The 24,758-nt window shown below is 44.9% G+C and overlaps 1 protein-coding gene across 2 annotated transcripts in view; it reads right to left on the reverse strand.

The window, feature by feature from the left end:
* The window catches only part of LOC126292057 (organic solute transporter alpha-like protein), a 336,266-nt gene that overhangs the window by 25,576 nt on the left and 285,932 nt on the right, over positions 1-24,758 (reverse strand). For both annotated transcript variants that reach the window (XM_049985863.1, XM_049985862.1), the window contains exons 3-4: positions 13,713-13,864; positions 3,291-3,532 (exon numbers count right to left, since the gene is read on the reverse strand). In XM_049985863.1, the coding sequence (XP_049841820.1) occupies positions 3,291-3,532; positions 13,713-13,864 (394 nt within the window). The remainder of the gene's footprint in view (positions 1-3,290; positions 3,533-13,712; positions 13,865-24,758) is intronic.

Below are 24,758 nucleotides of genomic sequence, written 5' to 3' on the forward strand. Positions count from 1 at the left end.
TCGGCGGTTTTGAAAATCCAGACGTCAAAGTGAATAAGGCCTTAATATTGCATTGCATTTGATGAGGTCCCATGCTCCAAGGAGCGTAGGGGACGATGTAGGAGAAACGCACCGCCGACTAGGCAAGGCCCTAGCGGAGGTGGTTTGCCTTTGCCTTCCTCCAACTGTAATGGGGATGAATGATGATGATGATGATGATGACGACACAAAAACACCCAGTCACCTCTATTATGTTCCGTACATATCAAACATTTTTCAGAAATACACTACACCCATGTTCACCATCAACAGCCTCTAATTCCTTCCAATTCAGTCACACTACTGAAAAAGGTCGTCAGAATATTAAAGCAAGCTAAATATAGAGACACCTGTAGACTAATATTTAAAAGTCTCTATAAACTACCTGTGCTTGTTTGTTTACTTGTAGAGTACTAATCTTCACAAAAGGAAGCACCTTAAAAGAAGAATATATCTTCAAGTGTAACTGTGATACTAGGTAGAAGCATAACATAAATGTGAGTATAGTAAGTACAAACATTTGTAAAATTGGTCGTTGGTAATTGATACTGGAACAAAATTTATGTAAGTGCAAAGTGAAATTGTAGGAGTATTTACTTGACCATTGCTTCTATTCTTTTCTTAGATTTTGGATCACCATAAAAAGTTGGAAAACTGATCAAACATGTTTAAGTGTAATTATTACTATCAATCATCTTACATGTGTTGTTAATATTTTCAGCCATTTTCATGAATTTTGCTGTATCGTGTAGCTGAGAAAAAGTTTACTCTTTTACAAGTGAAAGTTTTATTTGTGTCTACCAGAAATGTTTCATTTATTCATTCTCCCTTCCCCCCTCCCCCACCATACATCGCCATCCCAACACCCTTTTCCTCCCTCTCCCTCAACAGCCCCAAGAATTACTACAGATCTCATATCAAAATACTTAATTATGCATAATTTTCTTTACATTACGGACCACCGACGATGCCTAGCAAGAATAGCCCAAACAAATATGGTGCATACAAATAAAACGTTCAGCTGCAAAAGAGGAAATTTTGTCTTATATATACGATAAATTACCTTATCCATTTTTATAATTGTGCTACCAATATGCAATATGCATTGAATTAGTATTTCAAAATCACTGTATGTATTACTTACTGTCTCAAGCTGGACTGTCCTGTATCATATGTGCAAACTGTGTACTAAATCACGGTTTACAGGACCAATAAAGAAATACATATAATTTATGTAATTTATTAATTGGTCCTTTCTAATTGACAGTTGTTGTGTGGAGACACAATCTTGGTACCAACTGCAAAGTTTAGTCATTTATTTTGGCTGTAGATAATTGAGCAGGGTTGAGCACTCTACGTACTGTATGACCAAACTGCTTTTCCAATTGTTTTCAATGAAAGTATTAACGGAGATCTTTCTTGGCTTTTAAATTCAACTACTTTCACGTATCTTGTAAATAAAGATTTTCTGTGTTACGAGGAAGAGATGACTCCTGTAATAGACGTTCCTATTTTTATCTGACTGGTGATATTAGCGAAAGCTATGTGAATAATTGGGAATAGAGGTTTACAGAGTTGTTGGAAATAAATTTTCGAAACTACTCCATTTTCATTGCTTTCAATCTTAGCTACACAATTTGGTGCAGTAAAACATTACAAGAGAACTGATTCCACGAAACTAACGTGTGATAGTTACACATGACATTTGCCGTGCGGGCTTAGCCAAGTGGTCTGAGGCGCTGCAGTCATGGACTGTGCGGCTGGTCCCGGTGGAGGTTCGAGTCCTCTCTCAGGCGTGTGTGTGTGTGTGTGTGTGTGTGTGTGTGTGTGTGTGTGTGTGTGTGTGTGTGTCCTTAGGATACTTTCGGTTAAACAGTGTGTAAGCTTAGGGACTGATGACCTTGGCAGTTAAGTCCCATAAGATTTCACACAAATCTGAACATTTGAACACATGATATTTACTGGGTTTCCAGTTTTGTGTGTTGTAAAGGTAGGGAGAAATAACGGTAACTGAATTACGGTTGCCGATATCTAGGAACTTATGGTATGTAGAAGACGAAATTTTTCTTAGACCTATAATTGGTGACACTATACTGTAACTGTCATCCCTGATGCACCAACTGATCAGAGAACTAAAAGGATTGTTGAGGCTTTGTGGCCACCTGTCGACATATTGCCTGTTGGCTTCTCTTTTGGGGTCTTTGGCTGACATTTGTTTAACTGTTTTCCTGTTGAAACATCCTATCAGATTAAAACTTATGCCGGACCGAGACTCAAACTGGGCACAATTGCCTTTCGCAGGCAAGTGCTCTACCAACTGAGCTACCCAAGCACGACCTGTGACCCGTCCTCTACTTCCGCCAATACCTCGTCTGCCACCTTTCAAACCTCACAGAAGCTCTCCTGTTGATCTTGCAGAACTAGCACTCCTGGAAGAAAGGATATTGCGGAGACATGGCTTAGCCAGAGCTCGGGGGTTGTTTCCAGAATGAAGTTTTCACTCTGCAGTAGAGTGTGCGCTGATATGAAACTTCCTGGCCACGCGGGATTAGCCAAGCGGTCTAAAGGTGCTGTAGCCATGGACTATGCGGCTGCTCTCTGCGGAGGTTCGAGTCCTACCTCAGGCATGGATGTGTGTGTTTATTCTCGGATAATTTAGGTTAAGTAGTGTGTAAGCTTAGGGACTGATGACGTTAGCAGTTAAGTCCCATAAGATTTCACACACATTTAAACATCTGAAACTTCCTGGCAGATTAAAACTGCATGCCAGACTGGGAGTCGAACTCTTGTTTCTCTGTTTCTCCGGCATGAGTGGCTGGCACTGTCAGAGGTTTACCTTCCGTCGCCAGCCACTCCTGCTGCAGGAAAATCATGAAACTAACATCGGCCAAAGATATCGAGACAGATGCCAACAGGCAATACGTCAGTCAGAGAATTCTGCTAATTTGTAGTCCAGGATAACAGCAGAACAACACCTGTCGCCATCTGTTCATGTACTGTTTGGTGGCTTCTGTCACGTGATCTTCAGCCAACATTTGTTTATTTATTCTCCCGATGTCCCTCCAGCACAAATGGCAGTCACTCGTGCTGGTGAAATGTCGGGAAAATCATGAAACTAGCCTTTGCCAAAGGCCGCTACCCAGATGCCAACAGGCAATATGTCAGATAATTCTGTTTATCCAGATTCCCAGGTGACAGCAGATCAGCGTGAAGCTACACCGTTGATAACATCCAGCTGAGCAGGTGGTGAGGTGAACTAGTACGGCACGTACTTGTTGACGGCGGCCGGCTTGAGGCAGAGCCGGCAGCACGGCCAGCAGCAGCAGGGCCCTACGGCTGGGTCCAGGGAGCTGGGCTTGGCGCGCCGGATAAGCTCCGCCTCACCGCCGCAGTAGGCCACCAGCAGGCAGAACAGCTGGTACAGGCACACCATGAAGCTGCCCTGCGTCACCGCCTCCGACAGCAGCTGCGCGCGCGGCACCACCACAGCGCAGTAGGTCACCGACGCCACCACCTGACAAAGGAGGATCGGTGAGTGCTTGAGGAACAGCTGATACACCACACCGTGACGCTGCCCTGCGTCACCGCCTCCGACAGCAGCTGCGCGTGCGGCACCACCACAGCGCAGTATGTCACCGACGCCACCACCTGACAGAGGAGGATCAGTGAGTGCTTGAGGAACAGCTGATACTGGCACTAGAGGACTGTGACTGGGTTTCCACCAGGGGCCACCAGCATTGTGTATAGCCCATTGCCAGCTATGTGGAAGTCGCAGGATACTCTTAGCAGTGCCAGTTGTGTTCACAGTTCGAGTGGCGCGGTTAATTGCCCGATGAATTTGTAGCGGTTCTGAAGCGAATGCAGTGAAGTGTTTCCTTCAGGTAAGAAAATGGCTCTGAGCACTATGGGACTTAACAGCTGAGGTCATCAGTCCCCTTCAACTTAGAACTACTTAAACCTAACTAACCTAAGGACATCACACACATCCATGCCCGAGGAGGCAGGATTCGATGCCGCGTCGTAGCGGTCGCGCTGTTCCAGACTGAAGCGCATAGAACCGCTCGGCCATACCGGACGGCCTTTAGTTAAGAAATCGAGTTGAACTTACGAGGGCTTAAGTCAGGTGAGTGCAGTAAGTGGTATAGCACTTAGCAGCCCCATCAGTGAAGCAAATCAGTAACAGCTTGCACTGTACGTGCTTGAGCATTGTCCTGCAGAATGATGGCCAGGTCCTGCAGAAAGTGTCATCACTTCTGTCTCTATGCTGTTCATTTTTGGAACCCAACCTACGACCAGATTAGAAACAGAAGTGATGATCCTTTTTGCAGGACCTGACCTTCATTTTGCAGGACAATGCTCAAACATGTACAGTGCAAGCTGTTGCTGATTTGTTTGACTGAGGGGACTTCTAAGTGCTATACCACCTACTGCACTCCCCTGACTTAAGCCCTAGTGAGTTCAACTCGATTCCTAAACTGAAGAAAACACTTCATGGCATTCGCTTCAGAACTGCTACAAATTCGTCCGGCAATAGACTGCGCCCCTCGAACTGTCAACATAACTGGCACTGCTAAGAGTATCCTACGACTTCCACATCGCTGGCAACAGGTTATACACAATGCTGGTGACTACTTTGAAGATCAGTAAAATTTTGAAACACGTATATATTTTGTATGAGCTGGAAATAAATAGTTGCCACTATTAAAGTTCCAACCCTCGCATATACGACTACGCCACATCGTCTTACGAATTTTTTTTATTTATCAAAAGCTTTACTTTCCTTGTGAGAAAAGAAAACTGCTAATTTTAATTTCGCGTGATTTTATGGAGTCATTGCATCTGTCAAATGTTTTTGAAGGAAGTAGATGCTTAAAAAAAACTGATTTATTTCATGAGGCGGAGGGGGGGGGGGGGGAGGGCGAGCACAATATACTTCAAACTAACAATAAACGCTGAGAGAGGAAAAGCACACAGGATGGACGAATGAATAGCACAATGTAGTGGGCATTTGAAATTGAAAATATTCACTATATCACAACTTTACATAAATCGACTTGTATGAACCTTTTTAATTTACCGATCTTGAGATAGATGTTCACTTCTTCGGCCGCTTTGATACTAGCTTTGGGACGCACATGACCGCATGCTGCAGGTTGGACATCCCTGTCTTAGATCAAACATTAATGAAAGTAAAATATAGCTATGAGTACAAAAGAGCTTTTGGAAATGGTGACGCTTATATCTGCCTCCTCTCACAAGTGAGTATGGGTTATTAAATGGTGTCAATGGCGTGATCGCAAGACGATGAAGTTCTTACAGGTATGGCGTAGTGTGAAACGCTGGCGGAGATAAAAGCCAATCACTAGAGATGCACGCAGGCCTACCATCTGATGCTAGCGTGGTGTTAATCGTCCTTGTTCAGAAAGCTCCAAATATATACCAATTTTTGCCTTGGGGACTACTGATTACACTGTAGAATCGCCTGCTATAGTCTGCCGGTAGGCGACACGTTGTATCACAACGTAAACTCAGCCCGCAAGCTCCGGCGGGTGCATCAATACCGATCAGCCGCCGTGTCATTCTTTGCCAATGCGGATGAGGTATGGAGTGGCGAGAGGCCATGACGCCGCTGTCCCGGGCGTTGTCCGTTTTCGTGACCTCGGTTCCTGCTCAACATCGAAGTAGCTCCTCAGTTGGCCTCCAGCTGCCCTGACCACTCAGCTATGGAGGCGGACGCATATCATAAACACAATTAACGTTTGACCATTTCTTTTGATGTTATAAAATATGTAAAGCTACCCAAGCTCTTCCTGCCTAGCCGGTCCGGTGGCCGTGCGGTTCTAGGCATTTCAGTCCGGAACCGCGTGACTGCTACTGTCGCAGGTTCGAATCCTGCCTCGGGCATGGATGTGTGTGATGTCCTTAGGTTAGTTAGGTTTAAGTAGTTCTAAGTTCTAGGGGACTGATGACCTCAGATGTTGAGTCCCATAGTGCTCAGAGCCATTTGAACCTTTTGAATCTTCCTGCCTCTCCCTTGTTAAATGGCTGTTCCGGAGTGTGTACACCACCGGTTGCCACTAACTCCAAAAGCGAGGGAGATGGCGCGTCCAGCCATCCAGATTTCAGTTTTCCGTGATTTCCTTAAATCGCTTCAGGCAAATGCCTGGATGGTACCTTTGAAATGACAATGCCGACTTCCTTCCCCATACTTTCCTAAACCGATGGGACCAATGATCTCGCAGTTTGCTCCCCTCCTCTAAACAATCAATAATAAAGCTTTTAAGCCTTCGATATAGGTCACCACAGATGAAACCGTAAAATATCTGTTCTGTGTGGAGTAGGTAAGACATCAGTTCCTCTTCCAATTCTGCGCCTGTCACAATATTTCATGAAATTATCCTTGAAGGAGAAACTTCATTCTTGCTAAATGCTTGTAACGTCGATCGTGGCACGTTTAATATAAGGGCAGGCCAAAAAGTTTTCACTCGATGGCGTTGCTGTCTAGAATCGGAATGCAAATCACGCAGAATCGCCATGAGCATTGAGGCAAACATCTCACCGAGGCACCAGGTTGAGACCCATTTGGTAAAACATCGTGTTCTATTGTGCTAATAAGTCCGTAACTGCCTGCTACATATCCTCATCCGACAGTAATTGTCGACGCGGGAAGGCCTTTTCTAAGGGACCGAAGACGTGGTAATCACGTGGGAGGAGATCAGGAGTACAGGGCGGGTGCAGGAGTGTGTCCCACGTGAGCTCGCGTTACGACATGTGGCAGCGCGGAACAATGGTGGGTTTCGACAGGGAGAAATTGTCATTCGCCGATGGATCGCTACCGGTGTTTGTCCTTCGCCATTCAAGAAAAAAATAACAGCACGTTGGTCCCGTTTGAACACATCTGATAATAACGTCGCCATAGTTCACGTTTCCACATTTATCCCACGTACTTCGGAAAGACACGAGTGCTCCACTAATCCTTTGCCTATGTATACACGCATCGGAATCGCGCTACGCTGCATACTCGTATAGGCTGCAGCAACGTCCTCAAACGGAAACTTTTTGATCGTCCTGTGTATTTTAGCACCCTTCAGTCTCCCTATAGTTTAGATTTCTGACTGCACGAATAGCCTTCGTCAAATTTGTTTCGTTCCGTTTCTCCCTTTTTTTAGCTTCATTCTTGACGACACCGTTTAGTCATACTGACAACATGGTTACAAATCTGGTTACAGCGCAAATTTAGATGATACGCAGTAGCCTGCGTTAGACAATTATTTGGTTAATTAGAAAACGACGAAAAAGTGTAGCTGTTGAAACTAAAGATATTCTAAAAGATAAGATTATTCTTAACACTACACACTAGAGAGAAAAGTATTTGTGTACACAGATAGTCAAAATGGCTCTGAACACTATGGGACTTAACATCTTAGGTCATCAGTCCCCTAGACTTAGAACTACTTAAACCTAACTAACCTAAGGACATCACACAAATCCATGCCTGAATCAGGCGGTCGCGCGGTTCCAGACTGAAGTGCCTACAACCGCTCGGCCACTCCGATCGTCTGCCCATAATATGAAACGTTTGTATTCAGGGAGAGATCAGGGGAATTTGCTGGTCAAGGTATGGTTTGGCAGCAGAAACTCTCGCTATGTGCGGGCGGGCATTATCTTGCTGAAGCTTAAGCCCAGGATGGCTTGCTATGTAGGGCGACAAATCGGAGCGTAGATTATTTTCGACGTACCGCTGTGCGTAAGAGTGCGGCGGATGACAAGCAAGGGAGTTCTGCTATGAAAGAGATGACACCCCAGGCCATCTCTCTCGGTTGTCGGGCGGTATGGCAGGTTATCAACATTTAAGTGAGTTTGAACCTGGTGTTATAGTCGGCGCACTAGCAATGAAACACAGCATCTCCGAGGTAGAGATAAATTGGGGATTTCCCTTACGAAGGTTTCATGAGTGTACCGAGAATATCAAGAATCTGGCAAAAATTCAAATCTCCGACTTCCTTGCGGCCGTAAAAACATCGTGCAAGAACAGGACCAACGATGACAGAAGAGAATCGTTCAATGTGACAGAAGTGCAACCCTTCCGCAAATTGCTGCACATTTCAATGATGGGATACCAGCAAGTTTAAGCGTGCGAACCATTCAACGAAACATAATCGATATGGGTTTTCAGGGCCGAAGGCCCACTCGTTTCCCCTTGATGACTGCACGACACGAAGCTTTACACCTCGCTTGGGCCCGTCATCACCGACATTGGACTGTTTATGACTGGAAACATGTTGCCTGGTCGGACGAGTCTCGTTTCAAATTGTGTCGAGCAGATGGATGTGTACGGGTATGGAGACAACTTTGAATCCATGGGCCCTGCATGTCAGCAGGGGACTGTTTAAGCTGGTGGGGGCTCTGTAACGGTGTGGGGCATGTGCAGTTGGAACGATATGATACGCCTGGATACGACTCTCACAGGTTACACGTACTCAGGCATCCTGTCTGATCACCTGCATCCATTATGTCCATTGTGCATTCCGACGGACTTGGGTAATTCCAGCAGGACAATGCGACACCCCACCCTCCAGAACTGCAACAGAGTGGCTCCAAGAATTCTTCTGAGTTTGAACACTTCCGCTGGCCACCAAACTCCGCAGACATGAACTTTGTTGAGCATATCTGGGATGCCTTGCAACGTGCTGTTCAGAAGAGAGCTTCCCCCCCGTGTACCCTTACTGATTTATGGGTAGCCCTGCAGGATTCATGGCGTCAATTCCCTCCAGCACTACTTCGGACATTAGTCGAGTCCATACCTCGTCGTGCTGTGGCACAGCTCAGTGCTCACGGTAGCAACACACGATATTAGGCACGTGTACCAGGTACCTTTGCCTCTGCATTGTAATATTACCGTCGCAAGTAAAAGTGATGAATATTGAGAGCAGGTGATATGCCTCATAGACCTCTCACAGAAATGGAAAACAACAGGTGACTGGTGTGAGCTATGTTGCAACGAAGGAATTCAAGAACAAAAACTTCCAAAACAGAATGCAAGAGTCGTAACGAATGGTACATCTGGAAGTCCCTTCCTTACACCTCGCTGTTGCTGACGGTTGTTACATCGCAACACAGATATAAATTTGAATACAGCGAACAGACATATCAATTATTGGACGGACAGTTGATATCATTGTAAAAAAAGGCAAGAGGGAGATTGGAACACCGATCTCCCCTTTTCCCCTTTCGGAGTTCAACACTGTGATCACATAACCACGACACCGTGACTATTCATAGTCTGCAGTGTTGCGTATCTTGAACTTGGACCCCTCACTATTTCTATTTTGCTTCTTTTTTCGCAGCTTAGTACACCTTCTTCCTGTTTTCACGCTTGAACCGTGTTCAGTTTGTGACGAGCTACCCACTTGGCCATTGTACCAATAAATCTGAAGGGGGTGCGATGGGTAGTTTGCCTAGTTAGAGTTACCACCCTTGCCTTTAATTTTCCCGAATGTTGTTTTGACTTGTCCATAAGGCGTGTCAGTCCTTCTGACAATTATCTCTTTTTCGATTTCTTCTCGAAGATGGAAATATGAACATTATTGCGGACCACCTGCCTCCCTTCATTCTCAGCGTATTGCAGCAGCATAAATGCCCCTTTCGAGGGGGAAGAATCGTTCTGTAATGGTGTGAGGAGCTCGACAGTAGACTCACGCTCCAGTTTTGGCCTCCAGCTTCGGTAGATATGGGACGCTATCTTGCGCCAGCTTCGCAATCTCAAACAATCGACCAGTCGAATACTTGCGGAAACTTACCAAGGGCTTGTTGAATCAACGCCATGCAGTATCGTTGCTGTACAGCGTTCCGAAGGTGGTACGACACACGAGGGGCACAATGTTTTGCTCATCAGTCATCATTTGCACTGTGTGGGAGCAGCGAAATGGCGGATTTCGCCTACGTCATGGCACGCGGCAACCCGTGATACAGCCGAGTTACGCACGTTCTCTATCGCAGGGGCTGCCCCTGTCAACGGGAAGTGTTGATACTGTTGCTGCTGAAGCCGTCGGCACACGGACCGTGCATCCAAACGTTGAGTGTTGAGCGTGCTGAGTTTCTGACGTCATAGAGTGCAATAGCACTTTGGAGAGTCCTCTCGAAAGTGCAAAGCAATATCTAGCATGTCAGATATCCTGAACTTGCGTTTGAACGTTGACCAATGAGATGACGGACCGCCACCTACGTCACATGTACACTATCTCCCTTCCGTGGAGAGATGTGAGGCGCCATACTGGCTTCAGCTGAAGCCCATATGTATATATATCGTTCCTAAGCACCAGCAAACTGAGGAGCCGTAGAAAACCCGCTGTTAATTGTATGATTCGTTGTAATAATATGACGAGGAACATCATATTCGTGGTAAAAGAATTACTGTAGCTTGCGTATTATGAGAGCATGCCATTTGAAGGCAACGGAATGTTGAAGATCCATTAAACTCACGCTATTCTTGATACAACTTATCGTTGTTAAATTTGAATGAGCAATATAGCTAAGATGATGTTTCAGGATAAGGCAACAAGCTAGATAAGTTTCTGTAGTATCAGTGGTCGCTTTACAGCAGTGAACAGCGTTACGGAATCGTGGCTGATTTTATGAAGTGTTTGTGGTTTGCGTTCCACTACGTCCAATTTCTTTTTTCGTAAACCTCGCATTTTTAATACGTTCTGATGCTTTCTTACTAATTTAATGTATGAATATAGTATAATATTCGATGTTATGAGAATATAAGTGCACTATTTTTGAGGAGTGAGTTTGTTCGATTGGCTTAATCTACAACTTGCACTATGAAACATTTCTTTTTGTGTGTCAATAAATTTAAGCCCCAAACTAAAATAATTTATGTAAACCTCCGTAAGAAACGCTGTATTTCCGTGTTAATTCCGTGTAATGTCTTTAAATTGTCTTATATTATAAAACTGTAATTAATTCTTAAATGTGAGATAGCATACAGATGTTAAAATTTGCGAAAGTGAGCAATTATATTTTTTAATCGGCTAATAATGCATCAGACGCAGCGAAAGCGGCGTCAACAATCAAATTTTATGTGACCAGCCGTACTGGAAAGGAGAGCAGCGAAGTCTCTCTAACATTTTTCCACGCAAGAAGCTTCCAGAACAGGAAGAGACTGCGGAAAAATGACAGTAAAGTCGCCTTCAGTTGTCCACTTGCATATAAACACGAGCGGCGTTTGACGCAAAAGAATTTCCTTCGGACGTTGTCATTTTTAAAATGACGAATAATGAATGTTATTTAGTTTTTGTAAGTGCTTTCTTGAACCACGAACTAATGAGTCAGTGAGACAGTTAGTTTGGCGTATTTCTAACAATTCCCTTTTATACAATCTCCGAATTCTCGGGGCATTGCGAGTGCTACTTACAACTCCTCTTGAGAAAGCAAAGCTAACTACCCACATTGAGAGAGAGAAGACACTTCTCACAGAGCTGACAATTCCTTCACCTACTTATTGCACACACATTCAAAATCAACCAAGTCAAAATATGTGCACTATACGTACTGCTTGGTATATCCTACATTTGCCAGCAATGTCGTCGGATCTCTCCCCCAATTGAGAACGTTTGGAGTATTATGAGCAGCGGCCTCCAACGATATGACGCACCAATTAGACGGAATGTGGCACGGTGTCCCTCAGAGGACATCCAACAACTGTATCAGTCAATACCAAGCAGAGTGACTTCTTGCATGAGGACCAGAGGTGGTCGAACGCGTCATTGACTTGCTCATTTTGCGAATCTTAACATATGATTCAATTATTCTTGAAATGTCAATGGTTTGTTTTCCTGTACATGTACGTCACATTTATCGATTTCCGTCTCATTCGGATAATTGCTTCGTACTGCATCGGTTTTTTCTTTTTTTTTTGCCTGAGAGTGGGTTTCACAAACCAAGCGTACTCCTGATACTACATTCACATCAAACTCAAAATACTAAACCCTTGGTTCCGTGCGAGTAAACGGCACTAACGTATCGATCATTTGTCAGCGAAGATTGAGTGGGAAAAGGGAGCGTAACATGAACGCGTAATTGCTCACACACGAGGGTTCGAAAGCAAAATTCAGCACTTAGCACTGCTAACTGAAGCTTCGAAGCCAGCTCTTGATTATTTATAACAATCTCCCAACGCTGCGGTAACTTTTCGATTCCGCGGCCGTTTTGAGGCGAAGGATCCATGTAGCCATTTTCGGAGCGCATTTTCATCGTCAAAGGAAGTTCCTCGAAAGTTGTACGATAGAGCGGAAAACGAAAAGATCAGGCGAATAAGGTGGGTGCGGAATATCTTCCCAACCGCACTCCTGTATAGTGTCTTCTGTTATTCTAGCAGAATATCCTACCTTTTCCAGCAATGTCGTCGGATCTCTTCCCAATTGAGAACGTTCGGAGTATTATGAGCAGGGTCCTATAACGATATGACCCAGCAGTTAGACAGAATGTGGAACGATATCCCTCAGAGGACATCCAACAACTGCAACAGTCAATACCAAGCCGAGCGACTGCTTGCATAAGGACCAGAGGTTGACGAACGCGTTATTGACTTGATCAGTTTATGAAGCTTAATATATCATTCAGTTTATCTGAAATTGCAGTGACCTTTTTAAAAAATTCTGGCAGTTTAAGGAATTTTGGAATGCAACAGAATTTCCTTTGAACGTTTACATTTTTTAAAATGAATAATAAATGGTATTTAGTTTTTATAGGTGGTTTCTTGAACCACTAAGTAATGAATCAGTGACACAGTTAGTTTGGGTTGTTTGTGACAATATACTTTTATACAATCTGAGAACTTCAGGGCATTGCGAGTGCTACTTACAACTCCTCTTCAGGAAGCAAAGTTAACTATCAACATTGAAAGTAGTCACTTCCCACAGAACACGCCTCCTCCATTCCATTCTTCTGCCTAGCGACTATTCCTTCACCCACTTATTGCACCCACATTCAAAATCAACCAAGTCAAAATATGTGCACTGTATGTACTGCTTGGTATATCCTACCTTTGCCAGTAATGTCGTCGGATCTCTCCCTAATTGAGAACGTTCGGAGTATTATGAGCAGGCCCCTCCAACGATATGACGCACCAGTTAGACAGAATGTGGCACGATATCCCTCAGAGAACATAAAACAACTGTATCAGTCAATACCAAGCCGAGTGACTTCTTGCCTAGGGACCAGAGGTCGACGAACGCGTTACTGACTTGCTCAGTTTGTGAAGCTTAATAAATCTTAGGGCTCTAAAGCACAGAAATACGTCTTGACCTTTCTTTTGGTCTGCCAGATTGTTCATAACGACTCCACATTCTTGAAATTACGCTTCTCCCCTTATTTAGATCGCATTCGGGAAGACGACGGTTCAATCCCGCGTCCGGCCACCCCGATTTAGGTTTTCCGTGATTTCCCTCAATCACTCCAGGCAAATGCCGGGATAGTTCCTCTGAAAGGGCACGGCCGACTTCCTTCCCCATCCTTCCCTAATCTGATGAGACCGATGACCTCGCTGTCTGGTCTCCTTCCCCAAACACCCCCCCCCCCTTTATTTAGAGCAGTCGCGACATCAGTGTCGCACTCCGACGTTTTCACTTACACTAATCGCCTCGAGTACTTAACCGTGGTCTAGTAGAGGTAGCTGTGCAGAGACTGACCGGGTATATGGAGAGCACGAGCGCCGTGTGCGTCTTGACGGCGGAGGGCGCCCTGCCGATGACGTGCCGCAGGGTGTCCACGTAGAGCAGGAGAGTCGCAGCCACGGCCATCGCCCCCGCAGAGAACAGCGACATCCCCACCACGTTCATCGCTGCAACACCACAAGCGCACAAATCGTTCAAATGGCTCTGAGCACTATGGGACTCAACAACTGAGGTCATCAGTCCCCTAGAACTTAGAACTACTTCAACCTAACTAACCTAAGGACACCACACACATTCATGCCCGAAGCAGGATTCGAACCCGCGACCGCAGCGGCCGCGCGGTTCCATACTGTAGCGCCTAGAACCGCACGGCCACTTCGGCCGGCGACAAGCGCACAAATGCTTCAAATGGCTCTAAGCACCATGGGACTTAACATCTGAGGTCACCAGTCCCCTAGATCTTAGAACTACTTAAACCTAACTAGCCTAAGGACGTCACACACATCCATGCCCGAGGCAGGATTCGAACCTGCGACCGTAGCGGTCTCGAGGTTCCAGTCTGCAGCGCCTACAACCGCTCGGTCACCCCACCCGGCCAAGTATTTATGTTCAAGCACGCATTTCTAGCGGTGTTTCCATTATTTTTCCATCCCCTGTATGTCCATAAGGAGGACCTCAATTACTGCAGTGTCACCCTGTATTCTTCCCTTGTACACAAGGATAATACTTCTTACTGTCCTGCCTACTCCGCTATAAGGTCGTTACTAGTTCCCCCCACACTGCAGGAGGAATTGTATTGGTAACCACAAATACACTAGCTCGCCGATTATATGTACCCGTGGCCATTGAGCGTTTGCTGCAGTGCCTTGTAATACAGTCACGCCACAAAATTTCTTTTTACGTCGCAAAGGCAGCCGAAAGGTTGCGGTTTTCGAACGGCCTGCATTCTAGCAGGTAGGACGCGGTTTACTACCTGTTGCGGTGTGCTCTGCCTTATAGGCTGGACAACAGGTAGCCACGTACCACTGCGCTCGCCTCAGCCCCAGAGCTCTATTTAAAGTATTCGTCCTTTGAATTTACAGCTCTTGTATTTTTTCCGTGTTTGCAGCTAAAATTTCTGAATATAGGCTACGCTTTTTAAGCAAAACACTGTTTTTTTTTGTACTTACCTACAAACTTGCAGTAGAATAGACAACATATTGAGGAAACAGGGACTTCAAATTTGGACACAAGACAGACAACACAGAAAAAACTCAGAACGCAGGAGACACCTACAGGTAAATACAACACGTCAGGGGCATATGAACTCAGATGCGACACTTGTTAAGCATTATGCACACGAAAAACATGCAGGGACTTTAAAACGAGATACTCGGCACTCATCAGAGTCCTAAAAAGAATATTTGCCGACTACCTAATAGCCTATAACCACCATACAACTGCAATAGCAGCGGATTTAAAAATACTGAAATCCAGCCACAGCCTGTAGTATAAACTAAGAAAGAAGGAAACTTCCACATACAGAAGGCAACAGCAAAAGGCAAATAAGTTTTTAAATGAATACACTACACTCTGCAGACACAAGTTTTTAACACATAAACGGAACTTTAGAGAAAAGGCAACACAGAAACCTAGAGAAGGTTATATATATGTAAACAAAATTCAAATTTGGCCTCAAACTCACTCACTCACTCACTCTCTCTCTCTCTCTCTCTCTCTCTCTCTCTCTCTCTCTCTCTCTCCGGAATAAAGGAACGCAGACGAGGTTAGGAGTCACAACGACATCGTTTACATCGTGTTTTTCAAAGTGAAAAGGCGCGCGTGCGTGTGTGTGTGTGTGTGTGTGTGTGTGTGTGTGTGTGTGTGTGTGTGTGTGTGCTCGAACAAAAAAACTATTTTTAGGCCTCATTTTGTCAGATCAGTTACAACCTGAAGTATGTTAATTTTTTACACTTTTTCAATAAACAAAAGCACTGATGATGGCGCAGAGGTGCGAAAACATGTTTGGGTAACAAGATAAAACAATGTTTTGCATAAAGGACGGAACTTATATCCAATAATCTCTATTTAAAGTTTCACCGGGCGAAATGAAATCCACAATCTTCACTCAGCCTTAGTGCCACAAAGAAAGTATTTAGCCATAAAAATATTTATTTATATCTGCTGACGAAGTACAGTTTCAAATCCTGAAATTTATTCCTGAAATTCAGCTTAACTGTAACAAGTATAGATGTAGTACCTAAAGGGACGTATGAAACTTTGTGGCGGACAGGGACTCGAACCCGGAATCCCCGAACTTTGTGATCGGTCGCCTTATCACTAAGGCTATGCGAACACGGTCTGCGGACCGACCTAAGTGTGGGTAAATGAATTAATAATCAATGAGACGTAAGAAATACGTGTGATATTTGGAAATTTAGGTCGGTCCGGGAAACGTGCTCGGATGGCTTAAGTGATAAGGCGACCGCTCGCGATAGGCGGGGACTTTGGGTTCGAGTCCCGGCCCGCCACAAAGTTGCATACGTCCCTTTAGATATTACATATATACCTGTTAGAGTTAAGCTGAATTTCTGGAATAAATTTCAATAAAAGTATTTGACCACCTCACCAGTGCCGCAAAGAATTTAGTCGACAACAAAATTTCCTTTTTAATTTAACTTGATAGAAAGAGAGTATCAAGAAAAAGTGCATTAGAACATGGTAGTGGAATCAGAATGCCTCTAGCCAAGTGAAAGCCAAGCACTGAATTATAAGTCAGTAAATATAGAAATATCAGAAAGGAAAATGACGAGTAAAAGTTTTAGATCCAGCAAGAAGTAAAGAATACAGGAAATTAAAAAGTAATGAGCAAATTCATAGAAATGTAGAAAGAATACAGGAAGAAGACTGATACGTTTTGGAGTTTTACACAGGGTGAATGGCAATAGGCACACAACGTATCTATAAGTATCCCTGGGAAAGGAAATTCGCAGGAAGCTGAATCAGAGTAGTTAAAAATAAATCAGAAATACACAATATAAAAACGAAAGAAACAAGATAAAGAGAAAGTTAGTGTGGGAAGTGTTAAATTTAGAAGCAGTCGAAGGCTGAACCAGTAAGTGGCTTGACGATAAAAAAGTGAGACATGGTGAAAAGGCGAAAGAATATTGGCAGAAAGGATGATAATAATAATAATAATAATCATCGCTTTGCCTACCTTTGAAATGTACAAGAGTTAGACAAAAATACCGGAACAGTGCGAGAAATTCATGCTTGAACATGAATGAAGGTGCTAGTCAAGCCTGCAGGTTGCGCTATTATATTTGATCATGGACAGCGCCTGCACAATTGCCTCATTACGCTCCACGTGTCAATCGTGATCAGAACAGCGTTCTTTCTCGGTGTGAATGTATCATGTCGAAACTGAGCGAATTCGAACGCGGGCAAATTGTTGGTGTTTGTATGGTAGCTGCTCTTGTAACCAACGTAGCCAAAGTATTGGTGTTTAAATAGATAGCGTATCGAACATTTATACTGCAAACAGGAAAAGGGGAAAAAACATCATCCGCCAAATCGCAATGTGTACAAATTGTATCTGTTGACAGGTCGTGACGGACGGTCATTGAAGAGGACAGCTGCAAAAGACACTGAATGTCGCATTCGCGAACGCTGTCAACACCAAAGCAAAACGAAAGGAGTTCTAGAAGCAGAGAACTGTAGGGCGAGCTGGAATTATAAAAGCATTCATCAGTGATGAAAGTGGAGAAACATGAGGCTGAAGCCATAAAACCTAGTCTGTGGAACAATGGAAGAAAGTCATGTGGTCGGATGAATCTCGTTTCACGCTGTGGACAACTCCTGTGCGAGTTTCCGCCCACAGGAATGGAACGTGACGGGCGTTCGGTGATAATTTGGGCAAACATATAGTGGTACTCCACTTGCCCCATGGTTACTCTGCAAGGTTGCTTTATTGCCAAGTATTATATGGCGATTTCGGCTGATAAGGACCATCCCATTGTACGGTGATAATTCTCCAATGGAGATGCTGTGTTACGAGACGACACGGTGCCCGGTCGCTCTTCTCACATCATCCACGACTGCTTTTGCGTCTTCCCTGGTCAGATCTCAATATTACTGAGTCTTTGTGGTCTACTTTGGGAAGAAGCTTGCTTGATCGCTATCCATCTGCATTGTCGTCGCCCAAACTTGTCAATATTTTGCAGCGTGAGTGGTATAAATTTCCCTTGAAAACCGTACGGAAGCTGTGTTTATCCATTCCGAGGCCACTGAAAGCAGTTTTGAATGCCACTGCTTTTCTTAACCAAAAATGTTCAAATGTGTGAAATCTTATGGGACTTAACTGCTAAGGTCATCAGTCCATAAGCTTACACACTACTTAACCTAAATTATCCTAAGGACAAACACACACAACCACGCCCGAGGGAGGACTCGAACCTCCGTCGGAACTAGGCGCACAGTCCATGACTGCAGCGCCTCAGACCGCTCGGCTAATCCCACGCGGCATTTCCTAACCCGTGTTAGGCATGGTAATGTATAGTGTTTTTGGTTTCCGTATTTTTGTGCACTCCTTGTAATACAGGAGCGATTCTGCGCGGCATGGGTTCGATAAGTGCTTAGTAGCTGTCCTGGTTGATGGTTTGTGGGCAAGGAACTAGCTCCCGATAGAGTCCCAGGTGCGTTCCAGCTGGTTCAGAGTAGGAGAGTCTAATACTCAAGACATCAGTGTGAGTACACTGCCACGCTCCTCAGCACTGTAGCAGGGTTCTGGTCTTGTGACCCGAACGTTATCCTGTTGGAAGTTGCCTTCTCCGTCGGGGAAGGCATCAAGCATGAAGGGATGCGTTCGCGTAGTCCAGATCTGTAAGGTGCCTTTGATTACTATCACAGTTTCCATGAAATCGAATGTGAATGTCATCGACAGCACCGGCTTGAGTACAGAGTGCAGTGTATGTTTCAAGCAACCGCTCGCCCGTATGACGTCGTTCTCGAATATGACTACCCACCTGGTGTAAGATGAGTCATGCATAGGTTTACTGATGAAGAGTTTGCCTTTACACTGATGAGCAAAACATTATGACTATCTACTTGATAGTTCGTTTCTCCGCTTCTGGGACGAAATACATTACTCATTTTGTATATCAGGGATTCAACAGTTAGTTTCTAGCTTTGTGGAGGTATGTGGCATTAGATGTCTACGCACAGGCGAGACATAGCTGGCCCTCTTTGAGCATGAAATACAACAGGCTCCAGATACCGACTCCCAAGTTGATGCCATTTTCTCGACTTTCGAAAGGCGTTCGACTCGGTTCCGCACTGTCGTTTGTTCCAAAAAGTGCTCGCTTATGGTCTATCCGATGACGTATGCGGTTAGACAGAAAGTTTTCTAACAGACAGAGAGCAGTATGTCGTCCTGTGTGGGGTGACTTCGACAGAAACAAGCGTAACTTCAGGTGCGCCCCAGGGCAGCGTAATAGGTCCGGTGCTTTTTACGATGTACGTAAACGATCTGGTTGATGGTATTGACAGCGGTATTAGACTGTTTGCCGATGATGCTGTAGTCTACAGGAAAGTAGTATCACACGAATGTTGTGAACAAATTAATGTGGATTTGCAGAAAATACGTTGTGTAATGACTGGCAGTTATCTCTCAATATTAGTAAGTGTAACCTACTGCGTATAACAAAGCGAAAATCCCCATTAATGTACGAGTACAAAATAAATGTCCAGTCTTTGGAAGCGGTAACATCCGTCAAGTATCTGGGTGTGACTATTCGAAATGATCTCAAATGGAATGATCAGATTACACAAGAAACGGGCAAGGCGAACTCTATATTGGCTTTATTGGTAGAATCCTGATGCGATGCAGTCCTTCAACAAAGGAAATTGCTTACAATACATTAGTTCGTCCAGTCTTAGAGTATCGTTCGGCTGTATGGGGCCCTTACCAGTTGGGTCTGATTCTAGAGATTGAGAAGGTCCATTGAAGAGCGGCAAGATTCGTGACTGGTAAATTTAGCCATCGCGAGAGTTACAAAATCTCATTGCAAGTTTGAAGTGGGACACACGTTCAGATAGACGACGCGCTAAGCGGAAGGGGATGCTCACTAAATTCCGAAATCCGGTCTTCGTCGAGGATGTATAGCGTATATTACCACCAACTTTCAAATCGGGCAATCATCACTATTCGAACATAAGGCGTTCAGACAGTCGTGTTTCCCTCGCGCCTTCAGTACTCTCAAAATGAGAAAATTTAGTTCTTGTTTTGCCTTCTGCTACTGACGGAGTTACCAGAATTGCAACTTATAATACAGTTCTTGTATTTGATGACGGGGACAAAGGAAGGATGAAACTATTAGAAAAATGGGCTTGAAGATAGGAAATTCATTCAACACACATAGAAAAAAATAGATTCCCAGCGCCTCTCTGCAGCTGAATAGTCAGTTCAACACCTGGTAAAGAAAAACAAAAAACGAAAAGAGAAACCTTGAAGGGGAAAAGGACTCTGAGTACAAATCTGGGGCCTTCTGAAGTGATGACATAATAAAAATTACGTTGCCTGAAAATTATGTTTCTGAAGTTTATGTACCTTTTTCTCAGAATTTATGAAGGTTAGAATTATGAAATTTATATACATATTTCTATAAAGCCAATAAATCTTGTGTAAAGAGTAAATTTAAAGTGTAAGCTGAGATATGGAGCAAAGTGCTTTGAATTTTGTAAGAATTTTGTACTTCAGTTGTAATTAAAAATTATTAAAATTCTCCTATTCGATATATTCAAAAAACCTCGTGAGAGAAGCTTACTACACTAAAGCGCCAAAGAAACTGCTACAGGCACGCGTATTCAGATACAGAAAGATGTAAACAGGAAGAATACGGCGCTGCTGTCGGCAACGCCTATATAACACAAGTGTCTGACGCAGTTGTTAGATCGGTTACTGCTCCTACAATGGCAGGTTATAAAGATTTAAGTGGGTTTGAACGTGGTGTTATAGTCGGCGAACGAGCGATGAGACACAGTATATCCGAGGTAGCGATAAAGTATGGATTTTGCCGAACGACCATTTCACGAGTGTACCGCGAATATCAGGAATCTGGCAAAACATCAAATCTTCGACTTCGCTGCTGCAAGAACGGGACCAACGACGACTGAAGAGACTCGTTCAACGTGGCAGAAGTGCAACACTTCTGCAAACTGCTGCAGATTTCAATGATGGGCCATCAAAATATGTCAGCATGCGAACCATTCAACGAAACACCATCGATATGGGCTTTCGGAGCCGAAGGCCCACTCGTGTACGCTTGATGACTGCACGACACAAAGCTTTACGCCTCGCCTGGGCTCGTAAACACCAACTGTTGATGACTGGAAACATGTTACCTGGTCGGATGAGTCTAGTTTCAAATTGTGTGGAGTGGATGGATGGACGTGTACGGGTATGGAGACAATCTCATGAATCCATAGATCCTGCATGTCAACAGGAGACTGTTCAAGATGGTGGGGGCTCTGTAATGGTGTTGGGCGTGTGCAGTTGGAATGATATGAGACCTCTGATACGCCTAGATATGACTCTGACAGATGACACATCCGTAAACATCCTGTCTGATCATCTGCATCCATTCATGTCCACATTGCATACCGAACGACTTTGGCAATTCCTGCAGGACAATGCGGTACCCCACACATGCAGAATTTCTACAGAGTGGCTCCAGCAACACACTTTTGAGTTTGAACACTTCCGCTGGCCATCAAACTCCCCAGATACGAATATTATTCAGCGACGTGATGTTCAGAAGAGATCTCCACCTCATCGTACTATTACGGATTTATGGGGTTGGGTTGTTTGAGGAAGGAGACCAGACAGCGAGGTCATCGGTCTCATCGGATTAGGGAAGGATGGGAAAGGAAGTCGGCCGTGCCCTTTCAGAGGAACCATCCCGGCATTTGCTACGGATTTATGGACAGCCTTGAAGGATTCATGGTGTCAGTTCCATTGAGCACTACTTTAGACATTACTACAGTCCATGCCACTCTGTGTTGCGGCACTTTTGCGTGCTCGCGGGGGCCCTACACTATATTAGGCATGTTTACCAGTTTCTCTGGCTCTTCAGTGAATATGAAAAATTATTGACCAGAGAACATTTTTTTAGAAATCTCTTAAATAGTTTCTGAAATAAAGTTATATATATATATATATATATATATATATATATATATATATATATATATATATATATATTATATTTCAAAAATAAAATTTTAAATTCCTTAGAAAAGGGTAAATACCTATAATGCAATGAAATAAACTTTAACAGCAAATGTACTAATTTCATGTGAAACATGGTACAAAATTTCATTGCGTATCTTCTGAACAGTGGATTAGGTGCATCTTTAAAATAATAAATCTGCCTGGCAGATTAAAACTGTGTGCCAGACCGAGACTCGAACTCGAGACCTTTGCCTTTCGCGGGCAAGTGCTCTACCAACTGAGTTACCCAAACACGACTGACGCCCCGTCCTCACAGCTTTACTTCTGCCAGTACCTCGTCTCCTACCTTCTAAACTTTGCAGAAGCTCTCCTGCGAAACTTGCAGAACTAGCATTCTTGAAAGAAAGGATATCGCGGAGACATGGCTTAGCCACAACCTGGGGGACGTTTGCAGAAAGAGATTTTCACTCTGCAGCGGAGTGTGCGCTGATATGAATCTTTCTGGCAGATTAAAACTGTGTGCCAGACAGAGACTCTATCTCGGGACCTTTGCCTTTCGCGGGCAAGTGCTGTACCAACTGAGCTGCCCAAGCACGACTCACGCCCCGTCCTCATAGCTTTACTTCTGCCAGTACCTTTTAAATAGTGTGTGTTATTCATGGACGCGCCCACTTGCCCACGAGTGCAGTAGGTTAAGCCCTCGGGTTGAAACTCTGCAAAATACAAGGAATCCACGCAGAAGAAACATGTCTGCCTGAATACGAAGGTTGTTCAACCTGTGCAGGCGTGTGTGTACCTTAACCTTACCACAGCGCCTCCTGGCTACGCCCCCACCATCGCCTACCTTGCGCAACTCTCCTCCCGCCACTGTGGAGACAGACGCAGCCACGCGCTGCCTTACGCAACGCAGGCTGGCGCGGTCAGCTGCGGCCGTGTCCGTATGGCTCACACCGGCCACCGGCCGCCGCTTTCTCCGCCGTGTCCCGCCACGCCGCTTTCTCTCCTTCCTGGTGGCTGCGGCGGTCAGTGGCAGAAACGGCCGCTTCGTTAGTTCCGCCGCCCGCAAGCGCTCCTTCTGCCGTCAGTCCTTCGCCAGCCGCAATTGCACAACACTGCTCTCCCATATCGCACAGTGCGTCTGTGCCGACGTGCACCTACTGAGTGGTCCACTGATCGTGACCGGACTAAATATCTCGCGAAACAAGCATCAAACGAAAAAACTACAAAGAACGAAACTCGTCTAGCTTGAAGGGGGAAACTAGAAGGTGCTATGGTTGGCCCGCTAGATGCCGCTGCCACAGGTTGCATCCTTGAGCCCCCGTTCACCAGATGTGAACGGTCCATTCAATATGACACTTTGTGCAGTTCCATTTGTGCCAAGTTTATTCTCCACGCATAATATTGTAGACTGGCATGCGTTGGCGATACACACGTCGACGAGGCACAGTGCTTCAATGCTGTTGCAGATACAGCTCACATCGGAATGATTCCGCTGGTTTGCGGTGCGGGTTATACAGGGTGTTACAAAAAGGTACGGCCGAACTTTCAGGAAACATTCCTGACACACAAATAAAGAAAAGATGTTATGTGGACATGTGTCCGGAAACGCTTAATTTCCATGTTAGAGCTCATTTTAGTTTCGTCAGTATGTACAATACTTCCTCGATTCACCTCCAGTTGGCCCAATTGAAGGAAGGTAATGCTGGCTTCGGTGCTTGTGTTGACATGCGACTCATTGCTCTACAGTACTAGCATCAAGCACATCAGTACGTAGCATCAACAGGTTAGTGTCCATCACGAACGTGGTTTTGCAGTCAGTGCAATGTTTACAAATGCGTAGTTGGCAGATGCCCATTTGATGTACGGATTAGCACGGGGCAATAGCCGTGGCGCGGTACGTTTGTATCGAGACAGATTTCCAGAACGAAGGTGTCCCGACACGAAGACGTTCGAAGCAATTGATCGGCGTCTTAGGGAGCACGGAACATTCCAGCCTATGACTCGCGACTGGGGAAGACCTAGAACGACGAGGACACCTGCAATGGACGAGGCAATTCTTCGTGCAGTTGACGATAACCCTAATGTCAGCGTCAGAGAAGTTGATGCTGTACAAGGTAACATTGACCACGTCACTATATGGAGAGTGCTACGGGAGAACCAGTTGTTTCCGTACCATGTACAGCGTGTGCAGGCACTATCAGCAGCTGATTGGCCTCCACGGGTACACTTCTGCGAATGGTTCATCCAACAATGTGTCAATCCTCATTTCAGTGCAAATGTTCTCTTTACGGATGAGGCTTCATACCAACGTGATCAAACTGTAAATTTTCACAATCAACATGTGAGAGCTGACGAGAATCTGCACGCAATTGTGCAATCACGTCATCAACACAGATCTTCTGTGAACGTTTGGCAGGCATTGTGGGTTATGTCTTGACTGGAGCCAATGTACTTCCACCTAAGCTCAATGGAGCACGTTATCATGATTTCATACGGTATACTCTACCTGTGCTGCTAGAAATTGTGCGTTTACAAGTGCGACACAACATGTGGTTCGTGCACGATGGAGCTCCTGCACATTTCAGTCGAAGTGTTCGTACGCTTCTCAACAACAGATTCGGTGACCGATGGATTGGTAGAGGCGGACCAATTCCATGGCCTCCACGCTCTCCTGACCTCAACCCTCTTGACTTTCATTTATGCGGGCATTTGAAAGCTCTTGTCGACGCAACCCCGGTACCAAATGTAGAGAATCTTCGTGCTCGTATTGTGGACGACTGCGATACAATACGCCATTCGCTAGGGCTGCATCAGCGCATGAAGGATTCCATGCGACGGAAGGTGGATGCATG

The sequence above is a fragment of the Schistocerca gregaria genome, chromosome 9 (genome assembly GCF_023897955.1).
Source record: "Schistocerca gregaria isolate iqSchGreg1 chromosome 9, iqSchGreg1.2, whole genome shotgun sequence".
NCBI classification, from domain to species: Eukaryota; Metazoa; Arthropoda; class Insecta; order Orthoptera; family Acrididae; genus Schistocerca; species Schistocerca gregaria.